Source organism: Dreissena polymorpha, chromosome 4, assembly GCF_020536995.1.
Source record: "Dreissena polymorpha isolate Duluth1 chromosome 4, UMN_Dpol_1.0, whole genome shotgun sequence".
Classification (NCBI taxonomy): domain Eukaryota; kingdom Metazoa; phylum Mollusca; class Bivalvia; order Myida; family Dreissenidae; genus Dreissena; species Dreissena polymorpha.
In genome coordinates, this window is record NC_068358.1 from 70,576,856 (window position 1) to 70,594,267 (window position 17,412).

Genomic DNA, 17,412 nt, shown 5'->3' on the forward strand with positions numbered 1-17,412 from the left:
AATTAAAAATATTTTTTTACTTTGGTAAGTGCTTCCATAAAGTATTATCAAGATATAATGCTGATATTTATTATTCTACACAAACGGACAAGGTGAGGTCTTGTCGAACCATAAATCGTGGTACCGAATGTTGATAACTCAACAGATATCATTCTTTTACAAGAGCTGATGTTTCATGTCCCCGTGTTGTGTCTTATCGACTCGTATACTTATATTGTTAGAATGTGTTTGCTATGCTTGTAAGTTTTATTAAGTGCATGCACTGTGAGAGTTGTTATCAATGATATTTGTTTCTAATCCATATCAAATCTAATAGTTTTGATCATTATGAAATACCATAGGATGATTCACAATGTGGTAATATTTAAGCACTGGTAAACATTCAATCCCCTTCATATTCATTACTCTAATTTTTGTGTGAAATAATCGAGGTGATTTCATTATATGTAGTGTTTATTTTCAATATCAAAAGCACTAATTAAAATATAAATAAACATAAACATTTTTTGCCGCAGTTCATATATTGTTTTCTTAAGTTTATTTATTGGAATAGACAATATTTTCAATACAGGTGTTATTAATTACTTGATACAACAGTTTCGAGATCTTTTTTCCTTTAACCTGCAGGAATATCTGAGTGTTCATTGTGCTTGGTCACCACTGATAAAAGGAACTGAAATATTCATTGTCATTGTGCTCAGTGATTTGACGAACGATAGGACACAAACTAACAACGTATAATGAAAACAAGCAGGACTGAAAACACATTCAATGATAAACGTCATGGTAGTGGCGCAAATACACAGACAGTTTTTCGTAAACATTGAATGAAGAATTTGCCATTGGACTTATGTTGAGCGTTCGAAATATCCCACTACCTGAAATCAGTGAATACAAAATAACAGCTGTATATCCATTGACTGAGGTCTTGTGCCGACCATAGTGAGAACAACATTAATTCTTCTTCACATGTCATAACTTTTTGTGTACATGCTAATGGGCAAAGACTATTCTTCATTTTTATCCAATAATTGGCTAAACAAATTGAACATCCTTTATTATATTTTAATATTGTTAAATATTTCGGCCTTAACACGTAGGAAATTTTACGGTGTTTATCAACATGAATTTGTTGATGTTTAAATTAAACTAAAATGTTATACAATGCATGCATGTTTTTCATGAACTTTCACAGTGGACAAATATTGTGTAATGTGACGGCGATTGTAGTGCGATTTGATGATTAGCATTAAATTATGATATATTATAAAATTGTCTGTTATCATACGTTAGAAAATGTTCTGTGAATGTGAATATTTAGAGTAATACAATTGGTAATATAAAACTATGTAAATTACAGCAATATTGACATGTTAATATGCCAATCTGTACATATACGCTTCTATTCGGCACCAAAGTCTGCGCATGAAAATGTTATATATTTAATATCGATTATAAGATAACATACTTTGAATATTTTAATAAAATATATTTGTTAAGGAATACAAAAACACAATGACAAACACTTGTATTCCGGATACAAAATCTCTATGATTAACTTGTACCGTTCAAAATGTAACCTTTTCAAAGACAAATGGTTTTAAGACATTCTTAAAAATAGTTGTTCTAATATCTATTCAGATCTATTAACGGTTATCTTTATTTTTCAATTTCTTCGGTCGTTGTTTTTAATTTCGCAAAAAGCTGTACCATGGCAATATGCTGCTTAATGGCATACGGAACTTTATGTTTAACTGTACTTTGTAACAACGTGAATTTGTTCGGTTAAGGCATCACCCGATATTTGCAATATGAACTTATTGGTAATTGACTGGGGTAAATAAAGCAACGCCTGAATACACAGTCCTTGCAGGATCTTTTTCGCTAATAAATCATTAGCAAAACTCATTTGGGATACTTTTGACGTATTCCTATAAAACACTACTAACACGTGTATCTCGTGTTGATGCCCAGCCAAACTTTATTAATGGAGGCAAACCGCATGTAGTGTGTCTCCTTCAGTTTAACGAAAGTAAAACCTGCTCATCATTTAACCAAGCTAACATCATACGAAATCAATCTAACCGCATCAAACGACGGCGCTATTTTTTGTAATCACCTCGCTTTGCTACTTCAATAGCGTAGCGTAGCCTAGAGTACATTACCGTCGGATAGCTTAAGGAAGGCTATCGTACAAGGGTAGTTAGAGTAGCGAAGGTTTGATAAAATGCGCGATTTAAAAGTACAACATTAAAATAATACTCAAATCAAACGATTCTAATCTGGATGTATAATAAGAAAACATGCATGAACATTGCAATGCATAAACGTTATATTAAATAATTTCCCATCGATGTCAAGCAAGATTTATATAGGATATTGGTGCACTGTCAGCTCGATATGTATGCTAGATTATTTCAGACAAAAATAGACTCTTTAGCGCAATATTTCCCCTGAGTTTGTTCTTAAATGGTGGGTTCGCGTATTTCACCCAGGCAGAGGCATTCTGTTTGACGTCTAATCAGTATTACATCTTAAGTCAATATTTATAACCGGCGTTTTAGCATAAAACGTTTTTGTCGGCATGCTTAAAATATATTAGTGATGTAATATATAACGGGACAGAGACAGTGTCATTAACGTTATTCATTTTAATCTTTAAGCCAGACGAGTGAAATTACCTTACTTAAGACCTAAGGCCGACACAAAATTTGAATTTTACAACACCATCTCCGATAATTGTTAAACGTTTTCTGCTGTGTTTGCTGCTACCGCAAATAATGATGATGATGGTGGTGGTGGTGGTGGTGGTGGTGATGATGATGATGATGACGATGATGGTGATGATGATGATGATGATGATGATGATGATGATGATGATGATGATGATGATGATGATGATGATGATGATGATGATGATGATGATGATGATTATGATGTTGATCTTATCATCAGCAGCAGCATCAGTAGCAGCAGCAGCATCTTCATTAGCAGCAGCATCACCATTATTATCATCATCATCATCACCATCATGCTCATAATCACAACCAGAATCGTGACCATTGCAGCGAAAAATTGCAACAACTGATAATTAAAGTGATCATTATTCTAACAATAATTCATTTTTTTTACTTTCTAGAATTTGATATCATTTTATCAACATCGCTAATTTGTTGTTATTAAAAGGGCAGCTTCTGTTAAAGCTATGGGAGCCATCGGATTAAAATTTCACAATTGGTCGTTAACTCCAGAGGTTATGGGTGGTCATGACCGGACACTGGTTTTCGTTTGTCAACAAAATCTACGTGGCGACAATTTAAGAAATTAGCAGTCTTTGTTACAGAAATGGTCCCGTTTTGTCTGCGGCAGGACGGCTTGATTAACAAGGAGACTTAGTCCGTTGCGATTTCTCAACCATTCGCCAGACACATTGCATTTCACGTTAATGACGTTTTTATATATCAACGAGTTTTGTCAGTGTACAGATTTTACCTGTGTAGCATGGAATACATAATGTGGACTAGTTTTATTGTTTAAAAAGGTTAGAAATTAGAAGCATATCTATATATAATATTTTATCATTGTATCATATGAGCATATCTATATATACTATATTATCATTGTATCATATGCATTTTAAAATTAAACCGTTAATTATGGGTTATTTTTCTGTCGAAGGTTGTTTGTTTTTGTTTTAATACAAAAAGAAACAAAAACTATTTGAGTAAGATGAACGGGTGCAGAACAATAGTCCTGGTAGGAACTTTAACATGCATGTCCAGACTTACTAAGTCATTAAATGCTAGTATAACATTTTTCTAATTCGCAAACACTTCCAACCGTTGAAATGAAGTACGTGAACACAAATTCTTATTCATCGATTTATATTATTGCTGTTGCAAAGATTATATAACAGGATGGCCTAAATAATTAAAACACGAGCGTAAGGAAACAAAAGCGACGTCCGATTTTGAATATGTTCTCATTGTTGGTGACCTGCCCGGGTCACATTAAATTGCAATACAACCAAATTAATCAGCCGTATCATGTCATTCACAAATGTTCAAACAACTTTATTACCCAGCAAGCGACCGTTAATTTGATTTCAACGATTTTATATACCGCAAATCCCCTTTGTCGGAGTTTTTCATGTGACTGTTTAATTTCATTTTATCATATTTCATGTCTATTTCAGTATTTGATGGAGAAGACTGAAAGTGATGTCACCTTTTAATATGAAAACTATTCGGCAATCCAGTTTGCGGAATTTACTTTAATACGAAACATAGGAAAGATTCTACACTGATAGCATCGTGCTATTTAAGTTTGATTTTACTTCTTCGTTCTGCAACGAACTAGTAGAAAAACAATTGTGAATAACTTATAATTGTTGAATCAAGCAAGCGTACTTCCATGAAATTCGGTAATTTATTATTTTAAAAAAAACATTGGCATTCATTCTGCGGTGGTTCAAATTGTGAATATCGTCAAATCAACGAGTGGATTCCCTCTAAGACAATTTGTGAATCTAAAACTATGTTGATTAAACCAGGATGACGGAAGGACACCCATGGATGCATATTATCTGGATCTGGATTCTAGTATTGGCTACCTTTATATCCAGCGGTATGTATTCTCGTAATGTAGTGGTTTATAGTGCATTCTCTAAGTTGCTTCCTTTTTGTATTTCGGGTTTTGCGTCGCTTAATTTTGCGCATCTTATAACAGAGATTTTTTTCACGGCAGTGCGAATCAACAAGATACGTCTTTCTGTGTATAATGTTAAACATTTGATAATTTTTGGCATATAACTGAGTGAAAAGGCGCTATTGCTACTTATTATTTTTAGTATTAATATTAGTGTTATTGTAATAATTATTATTATTATAATAATAATTATTATTATGAGTATTATTATGATTATTATTATGATTATTGTTATTATTATTATTATTAGTAGTAGTAGTAGTAGTATTAGTAGCAGTAGTAGTAGAAGTAGTAGTAGTAGTAGTAGTAGTGATAGTAGTAGTAGTAGTAGAAGTAGTAGCAGTAGTAGTAGTAGTAGTAGTAGTAGTAGTAGTAGTAGTAGTAGTAGTAGTAGTAGTAGTAGTAGAAGTAGAAGTAGTAGTAGTAGTTGTTGTTGTTGTAGTAGTACACTATGGTATTTAATTGTATCTGTACAGCAGTATACAAACATGTGTACGATTGTTTTGCCAAAATATGTTAATACCAAACAAGTTCGATCCTGAGGCGAATGCAGCACGTGGTTTCTGATCTAAATTTGGAACTTAGGGAGTGCTTGTTTACCAGAACAGAACCGAATAGTTTATTAGACTTAAGCATATAAAGCTCATCGTCATACACATACATATGAAATAACAGCATGCGTTTGAAGTAAATATAAAATCCATTATTTCGAACAAAGATCAATTTAAATATACACGAAGTAAAACTGTTTTCGTGAGAGTCACGGGGTAGAAAATACCTAATGATCGCATAATGTCCAACATAGTTGTATACTTGCAATAAATATTACAATATCATGTACCTATTACCATTCCCCATACTGTTACATGTATTGGAATAATAGACTCATCGGTTAATTACCAAAGTCAATTACTTGAATTGTGTTTTGATAAAAATAATTAGCTCTCACGGTGGTACATACGGTAGATGTGAGAGGGAAAACACGTTGCGATAAAAAGCCTAAATAATTAACGACTTAGCGGTACAAGTGCATTTGCATTTACATAGCATTCACACAGTCCCTCTGCGAGTGTATGCATTATACATAATTATGGTAATTTTTCTGGTTATACGTTTTATGTAAATAATAAGTGAGTGTTTTTTCAATCTGGTTGTTGACCTTTATGTCGGTTTGAACGTGCAAATGTGTTGTCAGAGGAACACAAATATTTAATACAATACTATATACACATATACATATGTTCCTTTTAAAAATATCAAATTATTTATTTATCACAATGATCACACAATTAATTCATGTATAACTTTACCTGAAGTATAAATGTTCAGCAAATTGAAAATCATGTTAAACACTGTGAATGAACAAAAACTGTCACGTGACCACAAAAGTCAACGTCAGTAGTCATTTTATGACAACAAAAAGCCGCGCAAGATAGGTTTTGTTCCAATATCTTTGCTGATCATCCTCTGACTTTCATACGACCTAGTGCGGGCAATATGGAAGCGATGGCACTGAGACGCCATATTGCACTTTCGGCATGCGTGACCCATAACAACGCATCTTGCTACCAGTTGTTTATAAAACATATACATTATATTCGATATTTTACGTGACTGGTGAGTCCTCTTAGTCGAAATGATCCGTAAAACAAAATAGTGTCTTTGTGTCGTATGAACGAATCTGCAAAAAAACTCAATTTAGATTCACATTGTAAATCGAATCATTCCTGTCGTCAGTTGTCAAAACGAAAGTACGGTTGATATTCAAAAGCATTATATTTCTCTTTCCGGGATATTTCAATATGTTGATGCTGCATTAACGAACACGCCGCCGTAACAAGCCGATTATGTCAATCCTATAATTTAACGAGGAGGCGTCTTCTCGTATTGACAGGTGTGACACACATGTTGAACTGTCAGATTATGTTATAAGACCCATTTACCAGATTATTCCGCAAACATGTTTGTTACGAAAAATCATAATGGTTACATTTTGCGATAATAATGACCAATTCTTATATCGCATATTTTCATATGTTGATAGATTTACATACTAACTTCTTTATGAACTTAATAAAACTTAATCAATATTGTCATTGCAAACATGTGCATTATTTTTTAGCAAGTACATGTATACTACTTTACTGTAACTATTTTACCGTAAACATATAACATTTGTCGAACTAAGTGAGGTGATTGTATTATATGTGTCGTTTATTTTAATATTTATAGACTTAATATAAATTGAAATAAACATAAACATTGTTTACCGCACCGCACCGCACCGCACCGCAGTAAATACATTGTTTTCTTTATTTATAGTAATTAACAATATTTTTAATACAGGCATTCTTACTGGTTGCAACAATAACCTGATCTGTTTTCCTTTAATCCTCATGAAGATCTGAATTCTCATTGTACTTAGTCACCCTGGCTAAAAAAACTGAAATATTAACTACCATTCAGCTCAGTGATTTGACGAACGATCAGCAACAAACTGACAACGTAAATGGAAAATGGCAGGACTGTCAACACATTCAATGATAAACGTTATGGTAGTGGCGCAGATACACTGAACGTTTTTCGTAAACATTGAATGAAGAATTTACCATTGGACTTATGTTGAGCGTTGGAAAAATCCCACTACCTATAATCAGTGTATACACAATAAATAAACAACACTGTTTATTCCATTGTCTGAGGTCATGCTCCGAGCATAGTGAGAACAACTGTCATAATTAATTCTTCACAGGTCATTTCTTGTTTGCATGCTATTATGCAAAGATTATTCTTCATTTCCATCCAATAATGGACTAAACATATTTGCCGTTCTTTATGTATTTTTCAATATCATTGAAGAAAGCATACCTTAAACACGGAGGGCATTTTACGAATCAACATGAATGTGTTATCATATACATTTTCTATTTGCTGCATGCCTCTAAAACAAGTGCGCTTTCATTATTAACCGCATTTTCTGATTACATGAAGTATATAGCTGAACCTCAAGGACACATACTATAACTAAGCAAATCACTGGAGCAGACTTGTGCAGCCAAAACAATATCGCGATAAGATCACGCTCGCTTAAATCGCAATCACAAACGTTTTACAATATTTAAAAACAATAATGATATTATTGCGATAGTTAAAATATTTGTCATAAATATGACATAACGTATAAAAGTAATCGCAATACTCGTAAGAGTGCATATCTTGAAGTTCAAATTAAAGGACATTCTGCTCCATTTTATTGTTTAATTCTAACGAGCAATCAAATTATCAACAAAAAAGTTAAACAACTTTCAATATTAAAAACAAATGAAAGACGACACTGGTTACGAAACGAATTTTAAAATTCAACCATTTTATCAAGTAACCACTGTGAATGTGTAATTTTGCAAATTTGCATTAGGGAAAGTAATAACTCGTGGCATTGTATTGTTCAATCGTTTATATTATATTTGTTTAAGAAAATCACATTATCGATATTTTCTTAGCGGAACATAGACCTGTGTAGTCTCAAGACATGGAAAACATCTTCATGCGGGCATCAAAGTCGCTGGCATTCCTAATTCTTTAAGCGGCGCTAGCAAGTGTTGTGAGTCGACCTGGGATTTGTTTTGCAGCATTTTAATTGTTTTTTACAAATAAGAATGGATGGTACATCAAAGTATTTCTGGCATTCTTCCTTAATTTTCTCTTGTTTGTTGGGGACTTTTTCAGCCTTGAAGACTTATACATATACGAGCAGACTTTATACTGTATTTAAAGCGGACTTAGCAGGCATGTGATATACTGGCTTTTGCCGTTTTACAGATTCATTTTCAGAAGAAATGCTCAGTCCTGGCATAGCTGGTAAACATGGCAAACATCTTGTTCTTGATCAACTTTAATTTGAGTTGATTTGCGAAGTTCAGTGGCAGACAACGACACGTGTCTAGTCCCTCCGAAATAAATACAAAATCTTAAATCTGGGGTGGTATTCCAAAAGCATCGTTAGTTAAATTTTATTTTTATCATAAAATTGGGAATTTTTCTTAAGTGTTTTAATTTCATACTGCAATAGTAAGGAATTGAAAATTACATCAAAATAACATCATTATGTCAACGTTACTTTAGGAATACTAATAAAACATGCATGTCTGTATTGAGTAAAGAAAAAAAAACATTGTAATTTTTAACTTAAGTGAAAATATTTAAGAAATGACTTAAGATGTTTCTGGAATACCACCCCTGGCATCAATGAGTGAGGCACACATTCTTCCTTTTGGTGTAACGTTCTTCAAAATCACTGGATAGAGACAATTTCACTTGTTTCACCGATTTCGAATCGACATAAGAGCATTTCAGCGTTTATCCCCTTCGGTGGGTTGGCATAATGATTGACATAGTAGGATATGACTCATGGCATATATTGTTGCTGTCTTGAAAATTTGCAAGGCCAAAATCTGGTCCGCAGCATCACCTATATCAATGCCATTCAGACATAATACATCTTTCTCGTTACGCCAAGTAGGTCATGCCGGAATACCCTGGTGGATGTTTGATAATCCATCAAAAGCATGTGATTGGGGACCATTGGGACCGTGTTCTAGCCCTTGTATTAACCATATTCCAGTCGACTTCATTGGTACTATTCAACAATACTTCTCATTCTGGCTAGGAGTTTTGAGACCATGCCTACTGACGAAATGTGTCCACAAGCCTCTTTAATTTTTAAACACGCCCTCATACATAGCGATCTGCTTTGACAAACTGTCGATCTTTTTGCATGTACCATTAACAGCGTCTGTCAATTGGATTATTTGAACCAGTGTGCCTTTTTTGCATTGCCCTGACCTAAGCAAAATATACAAATACTGTTAAATTTACGATGTAAGTTTTTAAAATAATCTTGATTTTATTTAAATGTGATATTTAAAAAGAAACATACAGCCTTTTAGTTAAATTATTTTATCACTTTTCAATAGTCATTGTATTATATTTTAAAGTATTTTGTCTGGATCGAATAAATGCCATTGAAGTGCAATAATGTGCCCATAATACCTTACGTTGGGTATATTGAGTTACTCTATCTTTTTATTTAGTCATTTCATGGTTGGCAATCCAAACCTAGGTATGCAGGGAAGCTACCAACACAATCATCCCCATGCCATTCTTTCGTCCAAATTAAAGTGATTGAGCTGAAACAATTCTTCTTATTTAAGAATCATTCACGTGTACCTTTACCTGACCAGCCCCAAATATAATTCCAAGCTAGGACTACGTGTAAGCTTCCATTACACAGACTTTGAATGAAAGCTTCCATCCAAACGGTTTTTACAAAGTAAATCGACGAAGTCAAAAGGCAACTTCAACTGATTAAGTGTTGTTTACAGCAAGGTTGGGGCGATCTTGTATTTCTTTGTATTGATTAGTACTTGTAAGTAAAAAAGATGAAGTCTTGTTTGAAGCAAGATTGAGGTGGTATGGTATTGTCTTAATATAAATGATATAATTTAAACTTTTGTTTTAACAGTATGCGTGTTACGTCACATGCATCTATTTATTGCATATTTGGTATTATTAACATTACTTTTGTAATCAAAAGATTCACTTTAATTGCAAATATCTCGTGATTTGATGCTTTTTTTAACAAATAAAAAACTATATATATGATTCATCAAATGCGTGTACGTATGGTTTCAATTAACGTACACAACGTTATCATGAATCTTACGTTGTGTGATAATGGGTTATTACCAAACAGTTATTACTTAACATAGTGGGTTACTAGACATGTGGTAGAGGTTCTAGCATATTTAATTCGCTAATAGGTTCAGTACCACTTTATGAAGTTCACTCTCAATTATGTGTAGATGTAAACTTAATGTATTTCAGTCGCAAGCTATGGACAACTTCCGACGTTTACAAACACTCCCGTTAACGTGACAATCACTCAGGGGTCTGAGGCAATTATGAGGTGCGGCGTAGAGAATCTTGGCACTAAAACTGTAAGTTGGCCTTGCATGAGGCAAACGTATGGCGGCAATGCGGTTGATATTTAGTTCCCTATTTTTAAAAATATACAGCTATCAAGTGTTATTCAAATAGCCATAACTAACAATTATGAAAAATTGAACACTTTCAGATGTATATATATACTAATATGAAAGTATAACACATAAAAACTAAGTATGTCATTAAAGGCGAACATATGCATACTACTTATTGTGTTCAGGTGTCATGGAGGAAGCTGCCATACAACGTACCAATCACAGTCGGCAAGGAACAGTTTCTGGAGCTAGACAGGTTCAAACTCGTTCAAGTGGTTTCGCGCTGCGAATGGAACCTGCACATTAAAAATGCACACACGTTTGACTCAGGAACATATGAGTGTCAAGTCAGTTTGAAAAGCGCTTTCATCCGACGGAATGTTACATTAGTGGTCTATGGTAAGATTAACAGCAATGCACAATTATTTGTCTTAGCTCTGTTCTGTTTGTTTGTTTTTTTTTTTTTTGGGGGGGGGGGGTTGTTGTTTTTTTTTTTTGGGGGGGGGGGGTGCGATTTTAAAAGACAGTCCTACAACTTTGCGCACGGTCAATATGTGTTTACACCCTTATTAAAACACGCCATTAAAACAAGTGCCTGAAACTTTGATTGTAGCCGAAAATTTTCATATAGGAAATGCAATCGTCAGTGAAACGTGTCATTATAAAAACGTGTTATTATGAAGGCAGATGAATAATCTCCTTTTGTGCAATTTTATCAAATTTAACTGTAACTAAGCAGTGATCAAACGAATACATTTTAATTTTACAATTTGCAACGTCAGTATATTTAGATAAAAGGAATTCGATAATTATTATATGATATGCGTATACTTATTGAAAATACCAGTGAATGATAATCTTTTCAATCTATTGTAGGTCGAATGAAGTCTAAAGGTTTAATCATTAAATTTATGATTGGTTCTAAGGGACTATTTATTGATAGTTTCTTATAATTTGGCGAACTACATTATAGTAAAATTAAAAACTCGACATGTTGAAAAAATACAATCAAATAAGTACATCCAATGAAATAATGACGACACTATGTAAAAAAGGAAAACAAAATGTGTTGAAATCAGCGTAATATCATAATATCATTTCCTGGCAGGTCAAATGAAACATATTTGTCATGCGGTACGGAGTCCTCAGTATATTGCATATAAACAATGATATTTTACTATTAATTGATATCATTCATTTCAACATAAACCTATGATATGCAGAGAATACCGTTACACTGTTGATATCTTATCAAAATGCTTTCAAGAACGTCGTCGATTTCAGTTTAAAAAAGCATTATCATTTCATGTTTGGTCAAATTAACCATATTTTCGTGAGTGGTGGTGTCTACTGTGTATGGTAGATGAAATATATCAACAACAAGACTATTGCCAATAAATATATGCCCCCTACCGGCTCCACCATTTTCAGATTTTTTTTATATATTTGTTGCAATAGCAACCATAATTTTTGACGTAGGAACAAAATGAAATGACGTGCAAAATGTCCATATTGCCATCTTTCCATGTTTCAAGTTTCATGAAAAAAATATGAAAAACTTATCGCAGGATCCAGAAAAGTGTGACAGACAGAGAGACAGACGCACATAGCGCAAACCATATGTCCCCTCCTGTGAAACCGGTAGGGGACAATTAGCATTTGCGATTGATGGATAGAATCATTCAGTGAACCTTTACCTATGATATGCGTACCATAAATACACTTTTGAAACATGATCGTATTTTTTTCGTTAACGTCATATTATACGTTTTCTATGTTATATTTTTAGATTCTTCCAAAGATCCAGTTAAACCATGTAAGTTCACTTATTCGTAAACACATTTACTTTTTTATATAAATATATGTAATTTATTTACTTTCGTATTATAATGTTTGTTTTTTATGAAACAATCGTTCATGAAAGTGAAAATATATTTTAATTTTAAGTTATAATGTTACAGCTAATTGAATGCTAGGCGTTTTCTTAACTGAACAAATAGTATTAAATGTGAGTGGTTCTCAGACATGAGTTGTTTGAGTGCCGTTGAATCATACGTGACAATAAGCAATTACCACTTAAATGCAATCAAATGCAACCTGCATGGCATGGAAATGTTATAAATTGCCAGCAACATTATGACATATTGCACTCAAGTTTTAAATAAATTATGGCATGTTTCATAAATGGAACTACCTAGAGATTCGCCTTTTGCTCTTCAAATTATAGTTTCAAACTAAATGAGCCACATCGGAATACAAATCTTGGTTTGTATTCAAATTAGAAATCAATTAATAAAAAAATAAATCTTTATTTATAGTATAAATCCCGATAATCAACAAATTGTTAGTCTGTACTTAAATACAAATGTGATCCAAGCTTTTTACAACAATATCAAATGTTACAGAGCATAGAAAAATCCCAGGCACTCTGAAACACAATGAAGACATGAAAACATGTACCAAAATTACATACTGTTAGACTATGTAACAAACTTAACGCATCATTATTAGTCTGTCAATTAAGGATCTAGTAGATTTAGACGTAACACATAATGAATTTAATGATGATAAGAACAATCTTCACTATATTGACACAACGCACAAAACATAAATAATTCATACGGCTAAATACTATCATATCCAGGATGCGAGATCACAAGAGTACTCAGAATTAGACTGAATGATATGGTGTAAGTATAATGCACTTTTTCTCATAGAAGATTGCTTTGATATTTAAACTTTAAGATCGCATATGATGACAGTTATAACGCGGTTGACGTTTTTGTCGATTATATTTTCTAGGTTATGTCTTGTCGGCGTTTTGCGTTGTGTAGTGTCGGCTTGTAGTGGTGACGATGTTATGTATGTCGATGTTTGTCCTTCTATTTGTTTTCATTGATATACACCTTGAAACAATCAAATAAATTATTTATTTTAATCCAAATAAAAAATAATACTCTATAAACTAATAAAATAAAACTATATAAAGCTCCGACATCGTATTTTAATTAATGATAACTTAACAAATGGAAATGTTTGCATAAAAATCGACGTTTTTAAGAATTGTCGAGTTTTCACGTTCGAACAATGCTTCCCCTTTCCATTCCTGGATATATAACAATCAACCCAGTGTATCACAGTCTGAAGTAGCGAGTTTTAGTTGATCTAGTAGCCTACACCTTAGGCAAATTATTTGGACACTAGGAGAATGATGGATCCTTCATGTATTTAAAATATGATGAGTGTATTTTATCTTTAACAAAAACTGCACATTTGATTATACAAAAGAAAGTAGCACGCGAAATTTCCAATTTTCCAAAATAATCCAATAGGAATTAAGCAGAAATAAAAATAAAAATCCAAACCAATCCAATAACTGAACCATTTGTTTATCTTCCCGTGGTATACTTTCAGCCATCCATATCTCGGGAACCCAGTTCGTGGAGAAAGGCTCCCCGATCCTTCTCACTTGCAACGTCACCAGTGACGACATGCCCCAGTCCGTCGACTGGTTCTTCGAGGGACGCGTGGTCCAGACGAGCTATGAAAGAAACGTGAGTTGAGTTTTGCATTTTACATTGCATCTACATGTATCGCACTTGTGTTATATGTTACTTCTTATGTTTAAATAGCTGTGCTAATATGATAAAACCGTATTATTAGTTTCTTTGATATTGCTTTGCTTATGTTCTTGTTTAATGCTTAATTTAGAGATATATTTATGATTATTTATTTTTTAAGTTTTGAATAAGGCTCATTATGGTCCTTTTTTAATAGGATCTTTGCATTAGGATGATAAAAGTAGAAATGTTTCGACCCGATAAAAAAAAAGACATCATCGAATACCTAAATCAATCCGCTATAGACTTTGTCGCTTATTTTCAACAACGTAGGCTAGACAAAAACAACGCAGAAGGCGTTCGTGAGAATTCATTCGCCTGCCACACACCGTTCGCAAAGAATATTTACAAGAATAAATGTTTGACAAAGCTGAATTATCGTAATCTGAGCTTATTGTACTTATATTTTGTAATAATGTTAAAAACTGAAATAATGTAAGGCTCATCCTGAGATGAATATTGGGATAATGAAACTTCCAAACAGTACATGAAGAGAAAGTAAATCATCAGCAAGTCTGAACGACTGCCTATACATAACAGTACCATGCAGAACAACATTACATGATTATATAATTATGAAAGCAAGTTTCAACTCCTTTGAACGGATTTTTTAAACCACTGGAAAGTTTTTTTTTAAGTTTTAAGGCTAGCCGCACCTCAAACGTAGTGAAGAATAAATTACAAAGTAATCACGTGTACATAGGCTTATATCCTTAAGTTATAACATGGATATACATTTCAATATATATGTTCTTCTCTTATATTGTAGGTGTACATTCATCAACAGGTGTCGCTGTCGGAGAGGCTACTCACGAGCACCCTTAGCATTGGGCATGCGCAGATAGCGGACACGGGCAAGTACGTGTGCAGGGCTAGCAAGGATCTCGCCACGAGAATCAATGTGGATGTATTGAATGGTAAGCCAACATCGGTGAAATGATTGTTGAAGTTCGTAATGGCAACGTATGTAATGCGGTCATATTTTAAAATGAAATTGAGAAATATATGTTTTAAATTATGGCGACGCGTTGTGAAGAAAATATTAATATGATAAACATGCGCTCATAAAACTGTGTATATGTCAGAGAATTATATAGCAAACAGTTTTTTGTGGTTTTTTTTTCAGCCGAGACATACAACGAAAAACGGGGTATGTATCACGGTAGCTTTACCTTTCTTTATTAAAGGGACCTGTTCACAGACTTTCGTATTTTTTTTAAATGTCATTGAATATGTGTGTTCACAAATAAGGTTTAATTGTCCTAAGTAATTATAAACGTTAGAAAAAAAAGTTAAATAAACAATATTGCCGTCTCCGGGATTTGAACCCGGGTCAACTGGAAGCAAAATCTCCACGCCACGCAGGCTTTCGTAAGCACATGCTAGAGATAACCAGTATATAAATACTCGACGTATTTTCCAAATTGAAGAGGTAAAGCGTCACAAACGCTTTATTAATTTGCAATTTCAAACGATAATTATCCGTCTATGAACCTGTATTTTAAACAATTTCCGTGGTCAAGATCGTATTTTTTTTCCATGTATTCTTTTTGGAATATATGACAATTATTTTGAAAATCGTCATTTATACCAAACTTTGATTAAGTCCCTTAAAAAAATCCTTTACACATTAAGCTAAACAAATACAAATAACTCAGTTTTTTTTAAAAGGGTACTCATTTTGTTAGATACTAAAGATATGTCGATCTTTATAATGTTTTAAAATAATATTCACATATTTCATGCACAGAACCACTATCATGCAATCCCTTTAAGTTCCATATATTGAATCATGTACCATACATTTTACAGATACTCAAGAAGAGCGGGCATCCAGTATGACGTCAAGTAGTGGTGTTTTTTGCATACGTACATTGTCTGGTTCCCTGCTCCATAACATGTGCCTATATGTGTGCTTAACAATAATGTTTATTCGCGTTTCAATGCCATGTATAGCAACGTGTACATTGGAATAGTTTGCATCAAGTTAAATCGAGTTGATTTAAATATTTATTTAAATGCTTTTGTTTAATTGTATCTCAAGTGATACATATTTTACTTCTTTTATTTTTGGCATGTAAATAGTCATGAATTTCCAAATTTTGTTATTAAGATTTATTTACTAATTGTCCAAGATGTAAAAAATTCGTTTTAAACATATACAATTGCGTGATATTGTGTATTTATGGGGTAATTATTGTAAAGTGTGTTGTAAATAATTTATTCACACGTAAATTCATACGTGTAAGATATAGCTTAAATATGCTTTTGTTCAATTGTATCTCAAGTAATACATATTTTACTACTTTAATTGTTGGAATGTAAATAGTCATGATTTTCAAAATTTTGTTACTAAGACTTATTGACTAATTGTCCAAGATGTTTATTTCGTTTTAAGCATATACAATTGTGTGATATTGTGTATTTATGGGGTAATTGTTGTAAATTGTATTGTGAACAATTTATTAAAGGGGCCTTTTCACAGATTTTTGCATGTTTTGAAGTTCGTCATTAAATGCTTTAAATTGATAAATGTAAACATTAAATTTTAAAAGCTCCAGTAAAAAATCAAAAATAAAATTTAAAGAAGGTAAAAAAAAAGTAGCAGGGCTCGAACCAGTGACCCCCGGAATCCTGAAGTAAAAACGCATTAGCCAACTGTGCTATCCTGCCAAGCATATATAAGATGCGTATTTTATACGTTATATAAGCAATCTTCGTAGTTTCACAGATTTAAACGACAACAACAGAACTCTCCAAATTATTCAATCGTTTCGCGTTGCAACGCTTTATAATTTTAAGGTTTTTATATCGTCAAAAGAAGCATATAATGGCTATATTAGACCATGGCAAATGTTCAGTAATACTATTTCCTCACAAATATCATAACTAAACCGAAAATTTGCGAATCTGAAACAACTTTTTTCAATTTTGTCAATTTACCTAACCGTGAAAAGATCCCTTTAAGGTATAGCGTATGCCATATGTTGTATGAATGGTGCGTACACATTCATTTAAAGATCAATTATAATCATATTGGGTGGACT

At 33.0% G+C, this 17,412-nt stretch overlaps 1 protein-coding gene across 1 annotated transcript in view; it reads left to right on the top strand.

Annotated features, from left to right (window-relative positions):
• LOC127880136 (hemicentin-1-like) overlaps positions 1-17,398 on the top strand; it is a 22,009-nt gene extending 4,611 nt beyond the window's left edge. Inside the window, exons 2-9 of the mRNA XM_052427373.1 lie at positions 4,196-4,626; positions 10,591-10,703; positions 10,931-11,144; positions 12,535-12,561; positions 14,160-14,299; positions 15,135-15,282; positions 15,492-15,515; positions 16,178-17,398. Coding sequence (XP_052283333.1) covers positions 4,554-4,626; positions 10,591-10,703; positions 10,931-11,144; positions 12,535-12,561; positions 14,160-14,299; positions 15,135-15,282; positions 15,492-15,515; positions 16,178-16,341 — 903 coding nt within the window. The 5' untranslated portion in view covers positions 4,196-4,553 and the 3' untranslated portion in view covers positions 16,342-17,398. The remainder of the gene's footprint in view (positions 1-4,195; positions 4,627-10,590; positions 10,704-10,930; positions 11,145-12,534; positions 12,562-14,159; positions 14,300-15,134; positions 15,283-15,491; positions 15,516-16,177) is intronic.
• The last annotated feature ends 14 nt before the right edge of the window (positions 17,399-17,412 follow it).